The sequence below is a fragment of the Protopterus annectens genome, chromosome 9.part0 (assembly GCF_019279795.1).
Source record: "Protopterus annectens isolate FY-2018-M chromosome 9.part0, PAN1.0, whole genome shotgun sequence".
Taxonomy (NCBI): Eukaryota; Metazoa; Chordata; order Ceratodontiformes; family Protopteridae; genus Protopterus; species Protopterus annectens.
Window position 1 is genome coordinate 1,678,894,462 of NC_056743.1, and position 18,039 is coordinate 1,678,912,500.

Below are 18,039 nucleotides of genomic sequence, written 5' to 3' on the forward strand. Positions count from 1 at the left end.
AGTGAAGTTATAAAATGGTGCTGATTAGTAGAGGGGGCATATATATTCATGAGTAATATAGGTTTATAATAGAACTTAGATATCAAAACCACTAAACACCACCTTCCCTCTTTATCTATTTTGACATCTAATATTTTTTCTTGGTATCGGTTTTTAATTATAATTGCCACTCCTGCACTGTTCGTTGTCCCTTCCGCCGCCACTATCTCCCTAATCCATTTCTTATTCTTCAGTATATCCCACTGATCATTAGTCAAATGAGTTTCCTCAATGAAATAAAGTCTGCTTTTGATTGGAAAAACAAATGTAAAAATAGTTTCCTTTTTTATGTTCTGGAGTCCTTTAACATTCCAAGATTCTATTATCCACATCTGTAGCTCTTCAAAAATGTAGTCCTATTCCTACTATTGAGAGACAACCTTAGATTACAGTGTATTAACATACCATAGATTATTTGGAAGCAAATCTGACATCCCATCCCTACCCAGTGCTTATCCACTATTCCTCTGGACCAGGATGTACATAGGTTTTTCACATCCTTTGAATATCTCTGTTTATCTAAATTTCTAACTCTACAAATTAACCCAAAACCTTATGCAAAACCTACAACCACTATCTCTAAATCTACAAAGCTTAATCCAAACATTCCCTAATAAACACTACTAATTACCTAACTACAGTTCTGGACATACTTAATATAGTTAAACACATTTACTAATTGTTGTGTGAAAATCCAGTTTAGCTAATAGCTCACAATATTAATAATCAGCAATGAGAATAATACATTTTAACTTCTTGTCATATACCCTATTAATTTTTAATTCCAGAGAAAGGAAACAGTTGTTAAACATAACAATACAGTCCTAAGGTTATTTTTGTTTAAATGTTCTAACTGCTTTAGGTAGTTGTCCTTCTCCAAAGGTGACAGTCTGCTAAAGCTTGTAACATACTCTAAGTAACAATAACAACTTTACTACACAAAGCATTTGACTAAATAATTGTATCCCTATAAAATATATTTAAAAATACTAAAGAGAAGGGCAACCTAAATGTAACATTTTAAACATTTCAGGTTCACAGTCTTTCATAACATTTATTATACTAACATCATCCTGTTATTTTATTGAACAGAGCATACACATACACTTTCCTATTTAAAAGTGAAAGAACAAAAGAGAAAAGAAAAAAAAAAAGAAACCCTATCTAGGGAAAAACAAAAAAGAGAAATAGAGACATAATTACCAGATTCTAACACTATACAATGCAATACCCTTCTATTTTAACCAACCCATTACAATAGCATTTCCTACCTGTGCAGCTGTACATTTCCTTATACCATACAGAAGCCATTTACCCTCCAAATAAGTCCAGGAAGCTTCGTTTTTAATTCCAAACAGTTTCTACAGCTTCTCTCTAGTCCTTCCTGCTTGCTGAGCTTGTTTTCTTCATTTCAAATTTGCGATGGGGGTACCATTTCGCGGACGGACCTCCTGGATGCGCTACGTTGAAATCAGTCCCCCTGCATCCTCTAATGGACTTCCTGTTACCTCGTGGCTTGTTTACACTCGTAGGAGCCATAAATATTTGGAAAAATGCCGTGGACACGCTGGAATTTCAAGATAAGGATGTAATCACAAGTTTCCCAGGGCCTGGTAGAAAAAAAAGAACAAACAAAGAGTTATAAAGCCTCGGATCATCGTAGTTATGGAGTCCCAGTCTGTCTGATGCTGAAAGAGACCTGGATGCTTTGATCAAACTTCTGTAGGTGGCAGTGCTTTGAAAAGCTTCAAAAAGGTAGGTGTTGCTTCTTTTTTAGTGTTTATTGAATATTTAATACCATCCACTGTGAAAATTAAAGTATTTGGATACTTCATTTGAAATCTGATGTTTTTTTCAATCAAAAACTTGCAGTAAGGAGCTAGCATTTGCCTGGATTGTCTTATTTGTATTGGTAAGTCCTGTGTCATGGAAATTTTGTTATTTTGCCAGATGATAGATCCACCATTCTTTTTAATAGCAGTATTTTGCTAGCATCTTGATAATTCAGAATTTTGATGTAGACTGGTCTAGGTGCATTTGAAGCAAATGATTCTCTGATAGCTCTATGTGCTCTTTCTATAACAATCTGTTTAACACTATCAGAGTCTTTGAACAGTGTTTCGAGTATTTGCATTATGGTAGCATTCAGATCATTGTACTGAATTGTTTCTGGAATTCCTCTGATTATTATATTATTCCGTCTGGATCTTGCTTCCAGGTCTAAAATTTTATTTTGCATGGTTTGGATGTCTGCATCATGAAAGTCTGTTTTTTTCGTAAGCATAATTATTTTATCCTCACTTTCAGCTATTCTGGTTTCTGATTTATCCATCCTTTCCAAAATCTGATTACATGTGGCACTAAACGTAAGCATTTGTGTTGATAAATCTTTTAAGGCTTCTTGAATAGGTAACAGTGCTGATTTAATTTCCTCCATGCTGACCGGTTGGTCTGGTTTGTTTGTTATTCCTGTTTTTACAGTCTCCCTTTGTGTAACTGTTTTCTGTCTTTTAAAAAAGCTTCTTTTTCCGGAGATTGCAAGGCAGATAGTTTAGTTTTAGAAGTTGTGATTTCCATAGTTTTGTCTTCTTTTGACATTTTGATACCCTGTAAACGTATTTATACCAGATGTAAGGTTTCAGCTGAGAGATATGTATTTCCTTTGTTTGTTGCTCTGTTCAGAGTCAGGATGACCATCAATTCCAATCCTGCTTTTAGAAAATATTTTTTCTCTGTTTTTCCTTCTCAGAAGTGAAGATAGATGTTAGTACTTTAGTTATTGCTGCCAATTAGCATATAAAATCTTGTGATATATCCACAGGGTTGATTTTTGTTTCTGATATCTGGAGAGCTGTAGTTTTGCAGTGTTTAAAGAACAGCGGCCATCTTTGAATGATATACTACCATTTTAATAAATACAGATGGGACAGGAAAGCAAGAATGGGAAATCCATATCCTGTGTTGTTTTATTCTTGACATAATTGGTATACTTCAGAAAGACATGCTACTGAAGAATTATTAGACATAGTCTGAGCCCAATAAAATACTTGTCTAAATGTATAGTAACATCTAAATATATACATGAAATGCCAGTGCTACTGGAACATTTATTTAATCATAAGCTCCCATAACTTTTATAGTACCTCTCCTGTACAGTCTGCAGATGGTAGCATATAAAGAGGTGCACAGACTATAGTAGTTCCTGCATATCTTTGTCAGAGAGAGAGAGCGACTCTAAGACAAACAGATTTTACCAGGATTACACGACTCGGTTGGAATAACTTAATCAGTGTGCACTTTGTTGTATTCAGTATAAATATGACTGCAGAAGTATAAGTTTCCCTTATTTTTATTGTTTTAAAATAGTGCCTCAAACTCTTGATAACCCTCCGGAAGGACAGGAAAAAAAAAATAAAACAAAAGCACCTGTTTGGCTGCTGTTGCTATTTAATCACTGTGGTTATTCACGCTGGCAGGGTTCTTTCAGTCATCATTTAGCAGCACCTGCCAACAAGTTGTTGCATTTATGTTATATCGTCATGTCTCTGTGAAAGCATCCTTTCTCTCTCTCTCTTTCTGTCTCGCTGTCTCTGTGGCATGATAACCTAGAACAACCTAGTGTATGTCATATTTTAACACAGACCGTAAATTCCAATGAGAATCAGTTTTGTTCGAATTTCCTAATGCAGTACAGCTTATTCGAGCTGTATTAACATCTCTCACCATCTGCAAAATATTTTGGCAGTTCAGTCTACCTTAATTTCTCCAAAATTATTGGAATCTTGTACAAAATATTGTACTATTCTAACATGTAAAACATTGATGTTAATGGATACTTACTTTTAAGGGGGTTTTGAAACTGATACCGACAGCCTAATTCCTAAAATAAATGCCAACGATGCTGGAGGTCTGCCAGTAAAATCCACCCTGCACCTGGTTTGCCTTAAACTACATAAAAACACCTTTCAATGTCAGCTGTTCACAAAAAATCACAGCTCAACAGAAAAGGGCACAAATGGTAGGAAAACAGAAATTCTACACCAAAACTAGACTGTGTTCTGCTTTGTCTATTAGAAAGACCCAAAGAATGCCGATTACAAAGGGCCCTCAGGCAGCATTTTAGTTTAGCATTTTACGGCCAACATTCCAGATTTGTTATGGATGATAATTTGAAGTACATTTAAAGTATTAACTGACTTCTATCAGTCCCGAAACGAGACTGCTACTTCTGGACTGGCTAGTGTGCGTGTGTGTGTAATAGGTACATGCACATACGTACACATGGAGTGAATTTCTGCATTTGACGTGCGTGGATGTGATGCATGCATGCATGTTCCTACTTAAAGGAGAAGACTCCACTACTACGGAGTGTAGGTTTTTTTTTTTTGTTAATTCTTGAATCCATCCAGTCCTGCCAACCAGCAGCTGCAAAAGTGGGAGGGGCATTCACTTCTCCCTACGATTCTGGCGCCCTATGATTTATTTATTTTTTAATTAATTTACTTTTCTTATTAAGAAAAGTAAATTAATTAAAATAAATAGATAAACACAAATTGCGCCCTTTACGGGGCTGCCTATGCCTAAGGCCAGCCGTAACTGCATCCATTGCATTGTGGTTACCCTAGATCAGTTCACTGATGCAATGGACAGACAGTGGGCTGAGATAGTGTCTGTCTTGGACTGCACATTGTCTCTGCTGGAATGTCTGGCTGGAGTTGGGCATTGGACCCATAAACATATATCAGCAACACCATCCTCTGAGAGTGCATGTGGCCGTGCACAGTAATGCTCCCATAGTGGCATTACATCCAGAGCTACAGAGGGGAGTATGCAGTCCACACCATGATGTGGTAGGTGATGTAATCATGGTCCTGGGTGGTGCCATGGGGTACATGGTCCCAGCAGACAGCAGTCATCATCAGGTATGAGCAGTGCAGCTGACCTTGGGCATGGTGGTGCTAGTGCAACTCCTGGCAGAGCCAGTTCCTGTGTTCAGAGGTAGAGATGGTGAACTGTCAGGTCTACCATTTATGGTCTAAAGCTGTTCAACATACACATGTGTAAGGCTAGCACTGAGCTTGACTGTGTACATGCACACACTCACAAACCACTGTCACATATCACCTATAGACACAGAAGGCACCTCTCCATGGTCTATCTAACCTGCTCCACTTCCTGACTCACACACATGCTGTCAATCATTTGGAACAGCCTAGGCCCCCAGCACCAATACACAACACCCTCTACAAGTGATGATACCTGTGCCACATCCCTGTCATCCTTCCCACCGATGCAGGGAAATTAAGCTACATGTCTGATGCACAGGGTGACTATATTACTTGACAAGTACTTGTTTAACGCAGTATTGTTTTGCCATGCCACTTGTAGTGGTCACCAACAGATACTGTATGCTGACATGTGTCATGAGTATGCAAAATACATTTGTGTATCTTATGTTTTATGATGTTGTACTGGCAGTATTGTTATACAATGACAGGTGTGTCACAGACTTGTGTATGTTTCTGTTCTAGGACTTGTTGGGGATAACTTATGGACACACAGTGGTAAGAAATTGGCACAGGATGGCATGGCAGCACAGAAGAAATATGACTTCAGCAAGGTACAGCAGTATATGTGCATGGCTGCATAGGTTCATATGTGTATAACAGTCTAACAAAGACTAAGAGGGCAGTCAGTGTCTCATGCATTCATAATATGTGATAAGGTATGCTACCCTTGATATATGTCACCTGGGTTTTCAGAACTTACATATATACAAGCTGTTGTGATGGAGATGACCCCACTACAAATATCCTGTGTCCAATTCAGACAGTTGGCCAACAGTTATGATTGTAGTGCTTTGCATCCAGTTGTGTAACCTGTGCATGATGTGTGTCACAGCAGATATGTGCTTCACATGTATGGGGGCCCTGTTTCATGTAGGTTGTACTGTCTGTGCTACATAGCAGTCTCCCTAGTATGTACTATGTATACCACATTGATGTTGTAGGTGTGTGGAACATGTGAGACGTGTTACTACTGTCAGATGGTCACTATGGATGTTAAAAGTTTATTCACAATTATATCTAATGACTTTGGGGTTGAATCAGTCTGAACATTTCTTATGCAAGAAGCAGCCTTTGATAATAATACAGTCCATCTCATATGCTCCCTGTCAGAGATAATTTTGGAAAACAACTTTTTTATGTATGGGAATAAATACTATCGACAGAGATGGGAGGTTGTGATGGGCACTTCATGCGCCAGCAGTTATTTTAATATAGTAATGGCCAAATGAGAATGTGACTATGTGTTCTGTGAGACCAATCCTTGGAGAGGATATATATCATACTACAAGAGATTTGTGGATGACATATTTTTTCTTTGGCAAGGTAGTATAGAACAATTGATGGACTTTAATGATTATTTAAATAAGACCACCTCATTCCTTGAGTTCGAAGTTCACATCTCCATGGAAGAGATCAACTTCTCGGATGTGATTTTACATAAAGGGCATGAAGGGAAGCTAGATACTTATATACATATATATATATATATATATATATATATATATATATATATAAAGAATTGCTGGAGGAACCACCTTGTGCATAGGCAACTATGCACCCTAAGCGTGTGTTTCCACATGTCAAAGGACAAGTTCTTAGAACCAGGATAAGCACCAATGAGTGAGATTATGAGAATGAGACACAATGCTTGAAGGAATATTTTGTAAGTCCAGGCTATAAACAAAGAAAAACACATGAAGCAATCTTAGAAAATGAAGCCCGATGGCATACTAGGGGCCAAAGATATTTTATCAAAGGGGTAAGCAAAGGATGTCTGGGGATGTTTTGAATGTCACTAATTCTACAGAAGGCCTAAAATGTTCTCTTACACACAGCAATGATGTTAGACATGTCTGGCAGATTATAAGAAATAACTGGTAGATTCTTACAACGGACAATATATTCAAAGATATTGTGGGTGAAAAACCCAGGTTTTGCTACAAGAGCAAGAAAAATCTGAAAAGACTGTTAGGCAAGGATAGGAGTTTTAATAAGACTGTCTCAACATCAATGTGAACTGGTACTTTTCCTTGCAGGAAATGCAAGCCTGTTGTAATATTAATTCTAAGAATTATTTTCATCTAAGGAATTATGCAGATTGTTCCACAAAGAATGTGATATACATTGTTGAATGTGACTCATGCAGTAGTTTTTATGTTGGGAAGATAAACAGATCACTCAAAGATTGGATCTTGCAACATCTCAGTGACATTAGGCTTTGTAATCGAACTGATGCCTCATTTCAGCATATTTCAGTTCATGCTGGACATAGTTTTTGCTTTATGGTATTGGAAATTGTTCCTGAAAACTTAGGAGGTGGGGATATGACAAACAGAATGAAGTCTATTGAAGCACGTTGGATAGTGGATTTGCAGACAGGTAAACTGCCTGGATTAAATGACAAGGTGCCTTTAGAACACCTGTTGAAAGGAAGGAAATTAAGGAGATAATTTTATTGGCTGAAGCAATACTGGGACTCTTTAAAAATGAATCTGTTGTCTCTATTAAGGTCCAATGAAGGCAAACATGAAAGCACTTATCTCCTGTTGTTTTATTTCAATTTATTATTTATATTCTGTACATTGTGATTACAGTTTTTATTTAGTTTATTCTTATTGTAGGAACTCCTCACTGTGGTGTCAGTTCAACTTGTGTGTTTGCTTGTTTTGTTTGTTTAGTTAACTGCTTTAGCAGTTCCTGGAAATTTTCTCCTGTTTTACTGTCATGGCTACTCAGGAGGTACACAGTGGGATCTGGCACCATCCTGTATTGGGACATACACATCCGCTTCAAAGCATTTAGGAAATGGACTACATTTGTACAGTCATGACATGGACTCCATAGGACATATTATATACACTGTGTATTGGTGTACCATGGCACCTGTGTGGCTGCTACAGTTGTATGATATACCTGTGTTGTGACATGGCAAGGGTGTCATTGCACACAATGATAGGTGTGCTGGCTGCTGCATTCAGTATAGCACTGACAGTTTGAGATTTATATCCAAAACCTGTTGGTATAGGTGGTACAACAGTGAATGCATCTCCACATCCTAATGAGCAGTGACTGTCAAAGGGTACAGTACTGTGTGTCCATACCTTCATGGGTAAGGGTTGAAGTAGGTGCAGTGTGCAGACACTACAATATTGTGCTGGGGTGGATGATTTCCCACAGCAATGTATTGTGCAGTGGTTGCCATGTTGTCTGTGTCAGTGGCTCAGACAACAACTGACTGTGTCTCAGGCCATCCTGGATAACTGTTGGGTCTGTGTGGGAGTCAGTGACAGCTCCTAATATGCAACCACCTGCTAATGTACCAGACAGAAGTCATTGACAGTGGTTGTGACTGCAGAGAGGGAATAACTAGAAGGAGTATGCCATTAATGGCAGATGGTGAACCCCACTGGTGAGTGGTATCAGTGCAGTGTAGGTCTCCCAATGCCATGTGCTCAGGCTATGACTCTCAGATGCATGACTGTACACCAGCTGACATACCACTCTGTACAGGATGCACACAGTCTCCAGCATAGCCTGCTGCCCTAATATTCCCATAATCCTTGTCAGGCCAAGGTTGGTGGAGTGGAATAAGACTGCTGCCTGACATCCATCACATAGTGTAACAGTCATAGGGCTCCACCAGTCATAGTTGTTAGGCATGATATGGCATTCAGCAACATTAACAGTGTTTCACCCAGTGTCAGTAGGCATATGACAGTGTTAGTGCTGACATCTATGCTAATGCCTATCATGGCATTTCAGGTGACATTACTCAGAGGTCTGGGAACTTGCAGTGTAGTTACATGTGTAACCCCAAAGGAAAGGCCCAGAGAGTCACTGACCACAGACATCATGATGCCACATATGATGGGTTTGTACTCATAGCTAATCTGTACTCCCACACTGTCATGTCTGCATCATGTATACTCCCTTGTCGCAACCATGTGTGGCACATGACATTCCTACAACATGTTCCATAACTGCCATATTGACAAAGCAGTTCATAACTGGCCTCACAATGGAAGGCACACAGCATCTATGGAACATGCTAACATTCCAGGTTGAATCCTACCTGTGATCTGACACTGGTTGCTAAAACCATTGGGAAGTCCATGCATTCATACTGACACCACTATCTTCCCACCAGCTGAGTGGAGAACAGCACCTGTTCTACCCTTGCGCAGAGGTGGTGCATCCACTGACCAACATAACTGTATGACTCTTTGTGTAAGTATCCATATCTGTATGCCCATAGGGGCAATCATCATAGAGCTGATCAGCACACATATATATGGTGTAAACACGGTTGAGTGCACACAATTTGGACGTGTGACAGGGGGTGCATGACTGTTACATGTGATGGACATTTCCGAGGCAGTCATCAGGGACATGGTTGAGGGTACATCAGGCTGTATAACCCCCAGACTGAGTCAAGTCATCTGGCTATACCACCCATTCAGGCAACATGTACAAAGCACCCCCTTAGGCATCCACAATACTGTCATTGTAGGGGTCGCTACATAGCCCATTTATGGCAGACATACACAACATAGGGACATCCAATTCCAATAGCCGATCTGTAAGCAGCAGTGCTCAACAAGGTGCAGTCCTGGGTCCTCTACTGCTTGGACTGCATGTCACCACAGTACACGCAAGTACTGAATGACTGTGGCTAACAATGTTGGCTGCTGCCTGCTAATTGAAAGCACTCATAGAGTCTCTGTGTTACATCAGTATCCTGCAAGAGGGTATTGCAAACCCATACCTGGTAACATACGAATGGCCATAAACTCTGAGCAAATATATATGTAGTATAATTTCCATCAGGTAGACCTATGTCTCCAGTTAGTAGCACATCAGTTTCAACATGTGATGTACATACTCAGGGGTGAAACATGGGTACACAGATCTGGCCACAAAGGTTTACGTGTAATGTGCCTCAGATCACCATTTCTCTACAGTGGTATGGCAGGAATCATATGGCATAGCTGAGGCCACAGTCACCAGTAGGTGATATACTCATAACCTCCACATACTCCTCCCTCACCATGCCAATATCACGGTACAATGGCCAATTGTTGAGGTACCTTACCAAGCTGTACTGGCACTTGCGCACAACAATATGGACCCTCACAAAGCCACTTCACAGCTTCAGTATGTGCTCACTGCTGATCATCTGCAATTGAATGTCATTGCCATCTGTGACATATAGACTACTCAGATGTGATCTGTGCCTTACATACAGGCCAAGGTGTGACTCTGCTGGAGTACATATGCTGCCGCCTATCTGTAGGAAGCATAGTAGATTGATGCCTCACTGTAAGGACATTGACCTATGTGACATTAGTACTACATGCTTGTGAGAGACATCTGTCTAGCAGACTTAAACACATCCTTGAATCAGACGCTGCCTAATGGTACACAGAGCACCTCAGTCCCTCTTAGACTGAGGCAATATGTGCTGATTCTGTACCTAGGGGAATAAAGATGCCTCTGATTGTGAGGGCTGTATGGCCATTATGCTAGTTAAGTTCACATGTCCTATGGCTTTGTAACATGATATAAAATGCTGTAACAGCCACACACACAAACATGGCCACATTCAGGCTAGCACCACTTCAACTCACTGCATACAGGACATGCCAATGCACACATGCAGTGCAAGTTGGCTGTATGTAGATTAGAACACTTACCTACATACTGGTACACACTACAGATCACAGTAACTGATGCATGCAACACACTTTATGTACGCTAGTACTATCAGTTTAGAACATATAATGCTTGTTGCAGGATGTCTTGTTAGGTTCTTTCATTTGTGGGGAGCCACAACTACAAACAAATAAAATAATGCAAAACCCTTCCAGTGTCTAAGTTAGAGAGGTTATCATACATATGCCATATGGATATACACACATGCATTTGGTTGACCAGAGTGAGATTAGAGCCCCTATCTATCTAGTCTTGTACACTATAGCTAATAGTACTTATTGCATGCACCACAGATTATGTCTGATGTAAGATTCTCAGCCAGCAGTCTTAAGGTGGATGACATTATCAGGCCTTGCAGAGGATGGCAGTTTGGAAGCTGACAGCTAGTTACAGGGTGAAAAAGTGCATAACCATTGCAGGTGGATAGCCCATGAGGGCATGCCTGTTGTGTTGCAGGAGGCTACACACACACACACACACACACACACACACACACACACACACACACACACACACACACACACACACACACACACACACAGTAAGTTGGGTGGAGTGAGGTTAGAACCCCTATGTATCTAGTCTTATACAATGTAGCTCACACTACTTATAACATTCGCCACAGGTTACCTCTGTTGTATATGTGATTGCAGGCACAGAACTTGTAGATTACACAAACTAGGCTTGTGTTGCACAGCATGTGTGGCCTGCAGATTGATATTGTTTCATACTGTTATCTACATCTAGTGTTCTAGCAGTGAGATAACTGTTGTTATCATTGCTATCTGTGTACAGTTACCAGTATGGCCATATGTGGCTGCTTGCATTTAGCTAGGTGAAACTGTAGATAGGGATGACGTGCCCTGTACATACGTGCATTGACACCATTATACATTACACCACCTGCTCACCTGTGCCTGTCTGCATGGTGACATACAGCAGGCACAGGGGTCTGTAGGTAAGTGGATTATGTACTGTTACACCCTTAGTTTGGATCCTTTGAGCAACAGTATTGCTGTGTGATAATGCAGATTTACTCACCATTATTAAGGTATGTCGAACAATGCAGACATCTACACACATATTCTATATAACAGGGATGTATATATAAATGTAGTCATGTGTGTGTGTGTGTGTGTGTGTGTGTGTGTGTGTGTGTGTGTGTGTATGATATGTATTATGTAGATATATGGGGGAGTCTATGTAGCATTTTAATATATATAGCTATATATATTGGTAGATATCTATTTGACACTACATAGCGATAGATATACTCTGCATGTGAGAGAGAGAGACAGTGACAGACAGATATGTATACATATATGTCTGCATGTAAGGATATTTATACATAACAGGTCATTTTGATGAAGGGACAATGGAATTGTGCTAATTTTAACTATGTGTATGGGAATGCCCAGTGGGACTGTCAGTACTTATACTGTGACTCCAGACCACTCCTACCTGTACTCCAGTCCAAAGTTTTTTATGTTACATATATTAACATATGACCCTATTTCTGCAGTGCACTTCACTACAAATGTCCATGACAATCCCCAGCTGTCTGCTGTACTTAATATGTGACTGAGGTTGGTAATGTTACACCACCAACAGACTGACAGTCTGCATATCTCTCAAAAGTCCTGATTTTAGCAGAAAGTCCTGAGTTTTGCCTCATATGTTTCATCTGTACCTAATACGCTTGTGGTCTTCTTGTGAATTATTGGATATTGATGTCAATACATTCTACTAAATACAGATAAACATTTGTGTTTCAAACTTTATATCCTTCTGAAAATATGTAATAATGCAACATCTTTAATTCCACCACTTTCTAGGTTTATGTGAACAATATTTAAAGTCTGTCCCTATGTTTGGGACTTTGTCCCCCACATCCTTCTGGATTTATCCAGATTTCTTGCACTAAGAGGTTGAGAGGTATGACAGTCTGTTAAAACACCAACATAGTACTACCTCACATGCAAAAGATGGAAGTAAATCCAGAATAGAGCCATCAACACCATCACCCATGCTAGGTTCCCTAGTCGACTGAGCCCCACAGGTTACCAGACAGAGAGGAGTAATTCATCACACAGTCAACAGCATAGATAAGTATATTGTTATCCTGCATGAAGATAGGCATACAATGTATGAGCAATATCTACTGTATGTTACAGCCCTGCGATTGCCTGGTTCACTGATATACTATAGCTGATTTTCTGTTAAAGCAGGTATATGGGTACACAGCTGTGTTGGTGGTGGTGGAACAACAGCACATGATCAGCTTGGATAGACAGTTGTCCAAATATCATGTGAGCCCACAGTTTAACATCTCCCTTGCCTGATATCATGAATATTCCAACTATGAGGCATAGTGTATGTTAAGGAACATATACTATCAAACTAGGTATGTGTAGTCCCATGTGGATGTTACATCTGTCCAAATAGCCCACTATATTTCCTAGAATAACAGCAACAGATTCATACATATGGTACCAAAAAAATGTAATCACAGGTGGAAACACTTAGAAGATATGAAGATAAATATAATGGAAAAGTACAAAATAAGCAATTTATAGAGAATTGGGAAATAAGGTAAAATAAATTGAAAAAACACCAAAAAAATAAATAAATACATTTTGGAGAAGTATCTATGAAGATCCTGTGGAACATAACAAAGATGCTAAATGGATAGAAGAAGTTAAATAAAGAATAAGAGGTTTAAAGGTACAGGATATGGAACTGGATGAAGTAGCAGCCAGAGAGATTGAAGTAAAGTTAAGAAAAGCCCCCATTTGGAAAACCCCAGGCCCAGATGCAGTACCTAACTTTTGGTTGAAAGTATTAACATTGTTGCATGATGATTTAGCCATGAGTAAGACATATTTATATGCACCCCCTTAACAGACACCAACCTGGTTAACAACAGGAAAAACAATGTTCCATCTTAAGAGTGACCTTGCAAGCTACCCTAAAAATTATGACCAATAACTTGACTTCTGACGACATATAAACTATACACAGGAATTGATGCTGACTAAGTTTATAGTCATTTAGAAGAAAACTCAATTATGGCAGTAGAACAAAAGGGAAATAAAATAAAGTCATATGGAACAAAGGATCATTTGTTGTTAAATAAAGTCATAGTGGAGAACTGTAAAAAGGGGAAGATTCTAAGTATGGCATGGACTGACTACAAAAAAGCATTTGATAGTATCCCACATTCATGGATAAAAGAGTGCTTAAAAATGTATAAGATACATCCTACACTGATCGACTGCATTACAGTGACCATGAAACAGTGGCAAACCACTTTGCAATTAAGCCATGATAAAGGACAAATTATTATTCCAGGGATAAAAATTCAAAGGGGGGATATTCCAGGGTGACTCTGTTACCGATGCTTTTCTGCCTTATCCTTAACCCATTAAGCTGTCTACTTAACTTAAGACATCACTATAATTTGGCTAGTAGAAAACAACAAAAACTTCTCATCTGCTCTTTGTCAATTATTTAAAACTGTATAGTTCATCAGATAAGGAACAGAAAGCACAACTGCAAGTTGTCAAAACTTTTTTCAGATGATAGAAGAATGTCACTTGGTCTTGATAAATGTGCAAAAGCAACCTTTAAAGCAGGAAAACTGCAACACCAGGAAAACATCAGTTTGGGATAAGAATGTGACATAAAAGAACTTGAGCAAGAAGCAGTGTATAAATGTCTGGGAACTGATGAAGGATTAACAATAAAACACAAACAAATGTAAATATAACTTAGTAAGAAATACATCAGAAGACTTAAATTAATCCTGAAAACAGCACTGGCATCTAGGAACAAAATCCAGGCTATAAACCAATTTTCTCTTCCTGTCCTAACTTACAGTTTTGGAGTGACTGACTGGCCCCAAAATGTGTTGGATGTATTAAATAGTGAAACAAGATGCTTCATGTTCACCAAATGATTTATAAAAAATCAGTGCATACCAAGATTATATATTCCCTGTCCTAAAGGAAGGATACAGCTCCTTGAAATTGAGTATATGTATAGATCTGCAATTGTGGGACTCCACACATATCTGCAGACATCACAAGACCCAAATGTAGTGAATGTTTTGAAACATGAGGAGAATAAATCTAAGATGAATTCTCTGCTTACTCTAGCAGAAGTATATCAGCATTAAGCAGGAATGGAATCAAACCAGAAGTAGATAAAAATGAGGCAGCAACTGAATGTGCCAAAAAAACAAAGAAAGAATACAGGGTGAAGGACCAGATGAGAAGGCAAGAAATGTGGGAAAAGCATAAATATAGTTGCAAGTATAGAAAACTTCTGGGAGGACCTCATGTTGATCAGGAACAAATGCAGGAATGGTTAAGGATATGTGAATTCAAACCAAGAGATGAAAGGTTAATGTTGGCAGCCCAAGACATGAGCTGCATACACATTGGTTTACAAAGTCCATTGAACATGTGGGAGAAACAGATAAATGTAGGTTTTATAAAACTGAATTGGAGACAGTCACAAACATTGTTGCTGGTTGCAACATACTAATGGCAGAAGGACTGTATACTGAAAGGAATAATAATTTGGCAAGACTGTTTAACTGAGAACTCTGCAAACATGATGGTATTAAAGTGGCTGAAAAACACTGGAAACATGAGCCACAAACCATCACAGAAAATAAAGACATCTATATCACATGGGATCATCCAATACCAACAGTTCAAAGGATAGATGCTAGAAAATCAGATATAGTGGTGCAAGAAAAGAAGACAAAAGTATCATTGCTCATTGAAATCAGCACACCCAGTGACTACAATGTCTTGCGTACAGAGAGACACATAGTCATAAAATATTAGGATTTGCAGGCAGGAATGACAGCAACGTGGAAGAAAGATACCCAGACAGTTCAATAGTAGTTGGAGCAACAGGTCTTATAAAAAAGATTCTACAATCATATTTAAATATGCTATCAATCCATGTAACTCCATACGACTTGCACAAGGAGTCATTACTGGACACATTGCAGGTGCTGTGAAGAGCACTACTGCCTAACATCAAATACTGAAACAATACTAATTTCATGGACTTTAATCATACGTTGACTTAGGAATGGGGTCCATTGCTATCATAGTATTAGAAATCCAAAAGATTTGGAGAAATTAAGAACAAAATGATAACATATTATAGTAATGCTCCCAATTAGCTTGTAGGTTAAAGACTTACGTTGTGAATGCAGCAATTGACAGAACTGTAGTTCAGGGATGACTCTGTGTGATGCAAGCAGTACACAGTCAATACATAGATAGGTACAGGTTGTGTGGGTTGTCTGGCATCAGCTATTTTAATATCTGTATGTGAGTAGGTGTAATGTGTCAGTCGCTAGGGGCCTAGGTTGTCAGTGTATGTGCTATGCATTATTTCTTAGCCAATGACGGGGCATACTGGGCATACCTACATCTGCCTACAGGGACATCATCGGGGGGCTCCTCCTCCAAGTCTTCCTGTGAGTGTGGTTGTGGTGACTTAGGCACTAGTGGGCAGCTGTGTATTCCTTCTCTTTGCTGATCCTGCTGCAGCTGTTCTGCAGGATTATACTGTGTAGCATGGCACATACTATGAATATATGTGCAAATGTGGCTAAAGAGTACTGCAGGCTCCATCAGATATATCGAGGCACCAGAAGTGTGACTTCAGCAGCCCAAACACATGCTCTATGATGTTTTTAGTTTGTGAGTGTGCCTCATTATGGCATTCTTTGATGGGTGTCTGTGCATTTCTGATGGATGTCATCATCTACAATTCCACTGCTTAGCCAACATCCCCAGAAAATGGCAGTGTGGGATGTCTCCCCTAGCAAACATCTGGTGCAGTTGTGATGTGTGCCAGATATGGGAGTCATGATAACTGCCAGGGTTGCCAGCACACACATTCATGATAATGCCCTGGGCATTGCACATGACCTGGCAGTTGATGGAGTGGTACCCTTTGTGGACGTAAATTCTACCCTCCTTACCAGGTGGTGCCTTAATGTGCAATCTATGGGAGCCAGTACCTCAGGGTAGTGTGCTTCATGGTAGAAGTGCTGCATATTGCTAGCCTTCACCTCAGGGGTGAGAGGAAAATAAATGTGCTCACTGGCATGTGGTAGCATGGCATCCAGGAAATGGTGGATTATCCTGGATGCTGATGCCTGTGAGACTCCCATCATCTTGCCAGTTGGTCTTTGAAAGGTATTGTGGCTCTGGGTCTGAGCTGAGGGCAGCAGAGCTCAGTGAGTTCTTGTAGTATGCCCCTGTCCAGCCTGTAGTGCTCTACAATCTCCAGCTCATGTAGCTCCTGGAAGGTTACCCTGGCCCTGAACACTGTTCTCCTTCTCTGCCTAGGCCTATTGTCAGCAGCAGCAGCAGCAGCATTGACTTCAGCATCTATCACATACAGATTTAACAGACCTACAGCAGCCCCTAGTATTCTTTCAGTTAAAATTCCCAAGCATCTACTCCAGTGGTGCAGAGTATATGGGGAAATAAGATTGTAGGGAGTAGGCATAACTTATAGTGCCCTAGTGTAGATGCTCCCTGCATGATTGGCTAACTATGATACATTGCACCTACCTAGTATATAATTAACATCATTTAATGGCCCTAGTTAAAGTTAAACAAGGGACAAAACTAATTAATACGTCATTGGCCATTTAGATACTCTCAGCAATACAGTGCACCATGCAAATGTGTGCCTCATAGGTAAACAATGCTTAGAAGTGAGGGAACGCACACCCCCGGACCTCTACACTCAGCACAGTGGCATGCCATGCAAACACATGAAAACATGCTCCCCACAGGTAAATAAAGCTTAGACATCAGTGCGCACACCCCCAGACTTCCATGCTCAGCATGGCAGCATGCCATGCAAACAGGAGCAGCTAAGCTCCTATTAGCTCAGAAGTTAGCGGATACACCCTCTCCTGATATCAGCTACCTCCTGTGTGGACACCAACATGGTTCACTGCCTACACAGAGGGGGTATGTGGACATGATTACCCCATTATGCTATTCAGTAATTTCACCTCATTTTCATAGGGTTCCGTGCTCACAACCTGGAATCTGCATGATTCAAAGCCCTACCACATTAGCAACAGCACTGATGCACTATTGTAGATACTTCATGAAGGGTCCTTTAATACACTTCTGTCTCATGATATTAATTTTGTTTTGCCACATTT

The 18,039-nt window shown here is 39.7% G+C and overlaps 1 protein-coding gene across 1 annotated transcript in view; it reads right to left on the bottom strand.

Moving 5' to 3' along the window:
- Positions 1-1,963: 1,963 nt before the first annotated feature.
- LOC122810743 (olfactory receptor 6B1-like) overlaps positions 1,964-18,039 on the bottom strand; it is a 29,226-nt gene continuing 13,150 nt past the window's right edge. The window contains exon 2 of the mRNA XM_044082305.1: positions 1,964-2,542. Coding sequence (XP_043938240.1) covers positions 1,964-2,542 — 579 coding nt within the window. The remainder of the gene's footprint in view (positions 2,543-18,039) is intronic.